At 40.2% G+C, this 10,123-nt stretch overlaps 1 protein-coding gene across 1 annotated transcript in view; it reads right to left on the bottom strand.

Annotated features, from left to right (window-relative positions):
- The window catches only part of LOC123514168 (cytochrome P450 4c3-like), a 37,191-nt gene that overhangs the window by 7,129 nt on the left and 19,939 nt on the right, over window positions 1–10,123 (bottom strand). Inside the window, 4 exon segments of the mRNA XM_045271820.1 lie at window positions 2,054–2,123; window positions 3,843–3,875; window positions 3,878–4,027; window positions 5,184–5,274. Coding sequence (XP_045127755.1) covers window positions 2,054–2,123; window positions 3,843–3,875; window positions 3,878–4,027; window positions 5,184–5,274 — 344 coding nt within the window.

Raw genomic sequence — 10,123 nt, forward strand, 5'->3', positions numbered from 1 at the left:
ACGAGTGCTAAGTGATTTATTAAAGAGGATAGACAATGGTTTAACAAGTTCTTTCTTTGCCTCTTTTAGTATTCGTGGAGAAATTTTATCGGGACCAGGAGTTTTGTTTGTTTTAACTTTATTTATTGCGCTCAAAATTACATTTTCTTGGATATCGCACGTATTTAAACAGACATTATTGCTGTGATTTGGTGCAGTTGGCTGATTTTCTGAATGATTTTCTTCAGTGAAGACTGACGCAAAGTAATTGTTTAATTTAATAGCCATTTCAATTTCGTCGTCCGTGTGTTCGCCATTGTCTAGAGCTAGCGGCCCTATTGATGAAGCTATTGCTTTTTTAGTTCTGATATAACTGAAAAACTCTTTAGGATTTGTCTTGCTACGATTGGCGATATGGAGCTCATAATTTTTCTTACTTTCCCTTATAAGTTTTTTAGCATTGCGTCGCAATTGGTCATGCTCAGTCTTGTCTCTTTCATTGTGCGTTGTTTTGTATTTGTGGTAGGCGCGTTTTTTAGCAGAGAGACAGTTTTTTATTTCTGGATTCCACCATTTAGGTTTATAGCTGGCGATTGAGCGCCTATTTCGTAGTGGAATAGAGGATTTTACAGCTCGGTCTAGTTTAAATGTAAATATTTTCCACGCTTCATTTATACAATTTGCACTCGATAATTGGCTCCAATCGCTTTCAGACAGAATTTTTCTGAGTTTTCCAAAATTAGCTCGACGAAAGTCAGGTACTTTTCTTTACTTACATTTGTGAGCATCTTACTTGTTTTGACATTGAATGTAATCGCCCGGTGGTCACTGGTGCTGAATTCGGAACCAACTTCTACATTAGAAATTATATTTTCATTTGTCGTTAAAATAAGGTCTAAGATATTATCACCTCTTGTTGGATGTTGTACGAGTTGATCAAGACCACTTTCTAAAAGATTATTATACAAATTTTGTCCCGAGTGTGAATTTAAAGGATCGCCCCATCTGTTAACGGCAAGATTAAAATCTCCAACAATTATGGTCTCATTTTCCGAACAAATTTCAGCTATTTGTTCATATAGTTTGTTGTCAGCTTCCTGTAGTTGTCCTGGAGGTCGGTAAATGACACCAATTACTAATTTTCGCGGTTTAGAGTTAAGTTGAACGTATGAGACATCGATATTATTTATCTTTTTGACTGGTTTCCAAAGCGGGCGAAGATCTGATTTGACATATAGGAGTACTCCACCTCCTACTCTGTGCTCTCTTTCACAGTTAAATAAATTGTAGCCCTGTAACGAAAATTCTGCTAAAAAGTCTCTGTTTGAAGTGTTAATCCAGGATTCAGTCACGCCGATAATGTCGAAGTCTTCTGTGCTGACAATTTCCTCTAGATCCTGAAATTTGTTTCTTATACTGCGCGCATTAATGTAACAAAATTTTAAGGCATTACGCTCAGATGGGACAGTTTCGCTTTCATTGTTTATGTCATCCCTGTTGTTGGTGCTTGACTCACGTTTTTTGATTTATGGGCAGTTACCGCTTCATTGAAAAGACGCCCCAGTCTTGCTGAACCAACAGAATTCAGGTGAAGGCCATCTTTCCAAAACAGAATTTTCTGATCATAGAAGTGGTTCCATAGATTAATGAAATCTACTCCCTCTTCTTTGCAGAGATTGCTGAGACGAGAATTAATGCTGAATGCTTTGTTGTAGAATGAATTGGCAGCATTAATTCTGGGGACGATACCAGAGATGATGACATTATTCGATTTTGTTTTGTATTTGTTGATCATCTTACGATATTTTTCAAGAGGAGGAGAAGGAGGAGGAGGAGGAGGAGGAGGAGGAGGAGGAGGAGGAGGAGAAAGAAGGCAGTAACAGAAGGAGGAAAGCAATGACAGGAGAAAGAAGAAAGAAAAGAAAGAGGAAGAGGAAGAAGATTATGAAGACAGTGACAGGAGGAGGAGGAGGAAGAAGAGGAAGGCAATGACAGGAGGAGGAGGAGGAGGAGGAGGAGGAGGAGGAGGAGGAGGAGGAGGACGAGGAGGAGGAGAGAGATAAGCTACACTCACCCATACACAGCGTTGACATATTCTGAGTCACTGTTGTCCTGTGCGTTGATGTTGATCCCCATGGCTGTTTCTGTGAGAGAGAGAGAGAGAGAGAGAGAGAGAGAGAGAGAGAGAGAGAGAGAGAGAGAGAGAGAGAGAGAGAGAGACATTACAATCTATACATTTTCTCTCTACGTCTTCAAAAAATGTTCTCATCTCTGTTCCTGTTTTTCACTTCCTTTTTTCTTTCTTTACGTTTAGTTATGTCTTGTGTCTTGCTTCTAAAGTGTTCTAAATCTTTCCATTTCAGTACACCTCTTCTAAAACACCTTCAATATTTGTATTCCTAACACCAAACACTCTCAAACTCTTCTTTTCCTAAAAACACAAAAATTATTCTTCCTTCATCAAGTTCTTATTTTGACACCAAACAGCTTTAAAAAAAACACCCATTTCTCTTTACATTTGTTTATCTATTTATTTATTTATTTTTTCCGTTAAGGCCTATAGCGCCTGTAGGCATACTTGAAGAATATATGTGGGGAGTGCTGTTAAGTTTCCCTCAATTAGTGACGCAGGCAATTTTATTTATAGTGTTGGGCATATTAAGGCCCATATCACCACCCCAGCGCATCTTTAGTGTAACCATCTAGAGCCTGTGTATCATGGTGACATGTAGCTAAATCTAAACCACTTCACAAATGGCAAAGATATAAAGCGGTACGTGGTGGGATTCCAACCTACGCGTGGACGTCTGCCTGATCCCACCACCACCACCACCACCACCTTATCCACTTCGCCACTGCCTCCTGCAACTCACCTTAAAAACACACCTATTCTGTTTAAATTTACCTTAAAAACACACCTATTCTGTTTAAATTTATCTTAAAAACACACCTATTGTTTAAATTCATATTAAAAACACACCTATTCTGTTCAAATTCACCTTAAAAACACACCTATTCTGTTTAAAATCGCCTTAAAAACATACCTATTCTGTCGAAATTCACCTTAAAAACACACCTATTCTGTTTAAAATCACCTTAAAAACACACCTATTCTGTTTAAAATCACCTTAAAAACACACCTATTCTGTTCAAATTCACCTTAAAAACACACCTATTCTGTTCAAATTCATCTTAAAAACACACCTATTCTGTCGAAATTCACCTTAAAAACACACCTATTCTGTTTAAAATCACCTTAAAAACACACCTATTCTGTTTAAAATCACCTTAAAAACACACCTATTCTGTTTAAAATCACCTTAAAAACACACCTATTCTGTTTAAAATCACCTTAAAAACACACCTATTCTGTTTAAAATCACCTTAAAAACACACCTATTCTGTTTAAAATCGCCTTAAAAACACACCTATTCTGTTCAAATTCACCTTAAAAACACACCTATTCTGTTTAAAATCGCCTTAAAAACACACCTATTCTGTTCAAATTCACCTTAAAAACACACCTATTCTGTTTAAAATCGCCTTAAAAACACACCTATTCTGTTTAAAATCACCTTAAAAACACACCTATTCTGTTCAAATTCACCTTAAAAACACACCTATTCTGTTTAAAATCACCTTAAAAACACCTATTCTGTTTAAAATCGCCTTAAAAACACACCTAATCTATTTAAAATCACCTTAAAAACACACCTATTCTGTTTAAAATCGCCTTAAAAACACACTTATTCTGTTTAAAATCACCTTAAAAACACACCTATTCTGTATTCTATTGTATTCCCTATTCTCTAACCTAACCTCACCAGTCACCATCAGCACCAGCAACAGTCACCAGCACGCACCACAGATGATGTCGAGCGTGCAGAGAGTAATGAAGGGAAGACGTCGAAGGGCCTGCCGTCAGCCTTGCCCTTCAGTTTGGTGAGCATCTTGTGGCTCTGGGAATTGAACACCTCCACAAAATCTTCCAGAATCTTGAAGTGGAAGGCTGGGGTGAGCATCTTCCTCCGCGAGTGCCATTTTCTTCCTAGAGAGAGAGAGATAGAGATAGATAGATAGATAGATAGATAGATAGAGAGAGAGAGAGAGAGAGAGAGAGAGAGTAGGTTTAGTTAAGGTTTTCGTAAGGTTTGCAATAATTTTGGGTGGAGAAAGAGAAAGAGGAGAGGAAGAGGGAAGAAAGGAAGAAAGTGAATGAGAGAAAAGAAATAAAGAGGAACGGGAGAAAGATAGAGAGGAGAGAGAAAGAGAGAAGAAAGGAAACAAAAGGGAAAGAATTAAAGAAAGGAAAAAAGAAAGAAAGAAAGAGAAAGAAAGAAAGAAAGCAAAGGAAAAAGAAATAAGAAAGAAAAGAAAAAGAAAGAAAAGAAAGAAGGTTTGGACATAGTTGTAGTAGTAGTAGTAGTAGTAGTAGTAGTAGTAGTAGTAGTAGTAGTAGTAGTAGTAGTAGTCGTAAAAGTAGAATATTGTATAGAGATTCAGGTAAATAATTCTTGTGCTTCTTTTGTGTTCCCTAGTGTCTCCCGTCGCCTCCTGTGTCTGTGTGATTATTGTCTGTATTCTCTTCTGACACCCTTTCCCTTCCAGTGTGAGATCCATATTCAGAATCGCTCTGCTTTCTCACCACGACTATTTCCAAGGCCACAGAGATGACTAGCGGGGTTTTCAAGAGTGTTTCTCCAGCTAATAATACAAAAATCTTGTCACTCTGCCTCTAGAACCGTAAAAACATCCTTAAAAATCACTCTTCTCTCTCACTATGACTGTTTTCCATGGCCATAGAGATGATTAGCGAGGTTTTTAAGTGTTTCTCCAGTTAACAATGCAGAAATCTTGTCACTCTGCCTCTAGAACCGTAAAAACACTTTAAAAAACTCGTGTTAATTGAAATAAAGCCTTTTGAAATAGTGGAGGTGAAGAGCAGAAGTGTGTTCGAGAATACGAGTCTGTGAAATTCGTCTTTCTTTTGTGTTCTCTAGTGATTCCCTTTTGCCTTTACGTATCTCCCAAAATTATTCTCCATTTCTCCTCTTTCTTTACGTTATCTAGTCTCCCTGTGTGTTATTCTCCTCTTTCTTCGTTATTCTTGTCTTTCTTTGTCTCTCTCTCCATGCTCTCTAGTGCCTCCCCGTGTGTTACTGTCTTTCATTGTGTTGGTCAGTGCTCCATGGTGCGCGTCTTACCTGTAGAAGTGAGGAGTCCAGTGCCCAGCCAGGGATGGAGGAAGCTGTAGTCACGGCTCTTGTCCAGATGCTTCTGACTACTTAGAAGAACCTGCACGCACACACACACACACACACACACACACACACACACACACACACACACACACACACACACACACACACACACACACACACACAGGAAAAACTGCATTAGTTATTGTTTTAAGATTTATTTAAAGTTTATATTCAGATTTTTCTGTGTATAGAGCAAAAATTGTAATCTTTTTAGTGATACTTCAAAGAAATGGTAAAGAATAAATGACAGGTGATATTCTATAGTTAACCCTTTCAGTACTGGGACACATTTTGTTGACATGAGGAAGGGTCTATGTAGGTCAGAAGATTAATGGCCACAGTCTTCACTATTTTAACCCCTTCAGTAATGGGACACATTTTTACCTTGAGATTTGTGTACCATTAGACCATTTTATTGACATTAGGAAGGGTCTATGGAGGTCACAAGATTAATGGCCACAGTCTTCACTATTTTAATCCCTCACATGAGTTTCTGAAGCTGTACAAAATCATCAAATAGTCACCAGAATGAATATGGAGACTCATGTTTTTTAGGACATTTTAAGACAGTTTGGCAAGTTTTTTTTTAGGGCATTTTAAGACAATTTGACATGTTTTTGGAGCATTTTAAGACAGTTTGGCTGCGATAACACCATTTTAATGACATTAGGAAGGGTCTATGGAGGTCAGAAGAATAATGGCCACAGTCTTCACTATTTTAAATCCCCACATGAGTTTCTGAAGCTGTACAAAATCACCAAATAGTCACCAGAATGAATATGGAAATGCGCCCTGGTTGTGAAGGGGTTAACATGCCCATATATATATACAAATATACATATATACAGTGAACAGGAGCTATATACATGTTACTCTATTAATTATTCAAACCAGAGAGAGAGAGAGAGAGAGAGAGAGAGAGAGAGAGAGAGAGAGAGAGAGAGAGAGAGAGAGAGAGAGAGAGAGAGAGGGGGGGAGAAGTCCTTATATCTATCCTCTATCTTCTACTCTATTTCTATCTGGTTTTCTAGCAATCCCATAATTAACACACACACACACACACACACACACACACACACACACACACACACACACACACACACAAACAAACACACACACACCAATAATAACACAGAAGCGATACAATGAGAAGAAGAAGAAGAAGAAGAAGAAGAAGAAGAAGAAGAAGAAGAAGAAGAAGAAGAAGAAGAAGAAGAAGAAGAAGAAGAAGAAGAAGAAAGAAAGAAAGAAAGAAAGAAAAATAGGGATAACGTAGCAAAGATAGATAGATGAGAGAGAGAGAGAGAGAGAGAGAGAGAGAGAGAGAGAGAGAGAGAGAGAGAGAGAGAGAGAGAGAGAGAATAAGAACAAACAGACGAATGAAATGTGGCAGAGAATTCAATAATAAAGTAAACAAAGAAAAAAAAGAAGAAAAATCGATCTGAAAGAAGCAAAGACAAAACAACATTAAAGAAAATAAGAAAAAAAAACAAAGAAAAAAAAACAAGAACAAACAACGAAAACAAAGGAAAAACAAGAAAAACAACTAAAATAAAGACCAAAGCAAGAATAAACACAATAAAAGCAACAAAAACAAGCAGAGAAAGAGAGAGAGAGAGAGAGAGAGAGAGAGAGAGAGAGAGAGAGGAGCGAGGGGCGTGTGGATGGGCGTGGGGAGAGATGGAGCGAGAGGGCGTGGGGAGAGATGGAGCGAGAGGGCGTGGGTGTGGATGGGCGTGGGGAGAGATGGAGCGAGAGGGCGTGGGTGTGGATGGGCGTGGGTGTGTAGCTTCAGTACCTCGACAGACTGGGCGTGGTAGAGAATGACAAATGGTCTGGAGGCAAGCCAGCACCGCACGAAGGGCTGAGTCCACCCCCAGATGTGCGTCAGGCCACACACTCGCTGGAACACCTCTGACGCACACACACACACACACACACACACACACACACACACACACACACACGAAGGATGAGAATAACGATAAGAAGATAAAAAGAAAAAAAAATGATAAAAATATAGATGCAGGAAAACTCATTCGTTGAAACACCTTTAACACACACACACACACACACACACACACACACACACACACACACACACGAACGAAGGATGAGAATAGACACAAGAGAGAATAAATATAAAGAATGGGGAGAAAATGCAGATAGGTTGAAAAGGTTTGGAATAATGAAAAGAAAAGAATACAGTAAGGAAAGGAAAACAGAATAAAGAAGAATGAGAGATGGAGAATGTAGAGAAAGGAAGCTAATGTAGGAGAACCGAAGGCAACACACACACACACACACACACACACACACACACACACACACACACACACACACACACACACACACACACACACACAGGAGGTAGTAGACACCTACCGAAACAATAAGTTACTCCCAGTGAGATCTAATAGCACTAGTTCAGGAGGTGCTGTGAACCTTCCATTAAAGCTAGTTGTGATCTCGTTGAATGTTTCCCTTTGTGTCTCACAACTCAAGGGGGTAGTCACAGCCTACCCTCTAAAGACAGCTCTCCTTCTTCACACAAAACTACATGCACTTACCACACATACACCCTTCACTCCAAATCAAAATTTAAAAGAAAAATGGGACCCAAAATAAACAACGCCTCGGAGTCCCCTCTGGGAGGGACCAAAATGTCCCCAGGTCGGACACCTCTCCTGTTGAAGACCACAAATGCCTTGACACCTCCCTCAACTTTTTCTACATTAACTTCTGCAACATTCGCGGTCTTAGATCTAATTTTCAATCTGTGGAACACCACCTCTCCTCTACTAAACCTCATCTTCTTTTCCTCACCGAAACACAGCTGTCTGAGGCAACTGACAGTAGCCCTTCTCTGTTCCCTCCTACTTTCTCTATTCTCATTTTCATTCCAAAGCTGGATGTTGCGTCTATGTACGCAACGACTTAACTTGCTCTCGTGCCCACGCTCTTGAGTCTTCCGAATTTTCCACCATCTGGCTACGACTTAACAGTCACTCTCAAACTAAATTCATCTGTGCTGTTTATCTCTCCCTAACTCTTCTGACTATAGTAATTTCTTCGACTACTTAACTTCTAAAGTGGAGCACATTCTGTCCCTCTACCCTTTCGCTGAGATTTCCATTCTTGGAGATTTCAATGTTCACCACCAGCTTTGGCTTTCCTCTCCTTCACTGACCACCCTGGTGAACTAGCCTTCAACTTTGCTATCCTCCATGACCTAGAGCAACTGGTGCAACACCCTACTCGTATTCCTGACCGTCTTGGAGACACGCCCAACATTCTTGATCTCTTCCTCACCTCTAACCCTTCTGCTTATGCTGTCACCCTTTCATCTCCGTTGGGCTCCTCCGATCACAATCTCATTTCTGTATCTTGTCCTATTTTTCCAATCCTCCGCAGGATCCCCAAAGCGAAGGTGCCTCTGGCGTTTTGCCTCTGCCAGTTGGGGGACCTGAGGAGGTATTATGCTGATTTTCCTGGAATGATTATTGCTTCCGTGTCAGAGACCCATCTCTTTGTGCTGAACGCATAACAGAGGTGTTAGTATCTGGCATGGAGGCGTACATTCCTCATTCTTTTCTCAACCTAAACCTTCTAAACCTTGGTTTAACTCAGCCTGTTCTCGTGCTATACATGATAGAGAGGTTGCCCACAAAAGGTACTTGAGCCTTCCATCTCCTGAATCTCATGCACTTTATATCTCTGCCGGAATCATGCCAAGTCTGTTCTTCAACTTGCCAAACACTCTTTCATAAATAGGAAATGTCAAAATCTTTCAAACTCAAACTCTCCTCGTGACTTCTGGCATCTAGCCAAAAACATCTCAAATAACTTCACTTCTTCATCTTTCCTCCTTTATTTCATCCTGATGGCACCACTGCCATCTCTTCTGTCTCTAAAGCTGAACTCTTTTCTCAAACCTTTGCTCACAACTCCACCTTGGACGATTCTGGGCTTGTCCTCCTCTCCTCCTCCCTCTGACTATTTCATGTCTACAATCAAAATTCTTCGTAATGATGTTTTCCATGCCCTTGCTGGCCTAAACCCTCGGAAGGCTTATGGACCTGATGGGGTCCCTCCTATTGTTCTCAAAAACTGTGCTTCTGTGCTTGCACCTTGCCTGGCCAAACTCTTCCAACTTTGTCTATCGACTTCTACCTTTCCTTCCTGCTGGAAGTTCGCCTACATTCAGCCTGTTCCTAAAAAGGGTGACCGTTCAAACCCCTCAAACTACCGTCCTATAGCTTTAATCTCTTGCTTGTCTAAAGTTTTTGAATCTATCCTGAATAGGAAGATTCTCAAACATCTGTCACTTCACAATCTTCTGTCTGATCCCCAGTATGGCTTTCGTCAAGGTGATCTTCTTCTGGCTTTCCTTACTGAGTCTTGGTCATCCTCTTTAAGAGATTTCGGTGAACTTTTGCTGTAGCGTTAGACATATCAAAAGCTTTTGATAGAGTCTGGCATAAAGCTTTGATTTCAAAACTGCCCTCCTACGGCTTCTATCCTTCTCTCTGCAACTTTATCTTAAGCTTCCTTTCCGACCGCTCTATTGCTGCTGTGGTAGACGGCTACTGTTCTTCTCCTAAACCTATTAATAGTGGTGTTCCTCAGGGTTCTGTCCTGTCACCCACTCATTATTCATTAATGACCTCCTTAACCAAACTTCTTGCCCTATCCACTCCTACGCTGATGATACCACCCTACATCTTTCCACGTTCTTTCAGAGACGTCCAACCCTTCAGGAAATCAACAGATCACGCGGGGACGCCACGGAACGCCTGACTTCCGATCTTTCTAAGATTTCCGATTGGGGCAGAGAAAATCTAGTAGTTTTCAATGCCTCAAAACTCAATTCCTCCATCTAT

This window comes from Portunus trituberculatus, chromosome 5 (genome assembly GCF_017591435.1).
Source record: "Portunus trituberculatus isolate SZX2019 chromosome 5, ASM1759143v1, whole genome shotgun sequence".
Classification (NCBI taxonomy): Eukaryota; Metazoa; Arthropoda; class Malacostraca; order Decapoda; family Portunidae; genus Portunus; species Portunus trituberculatus.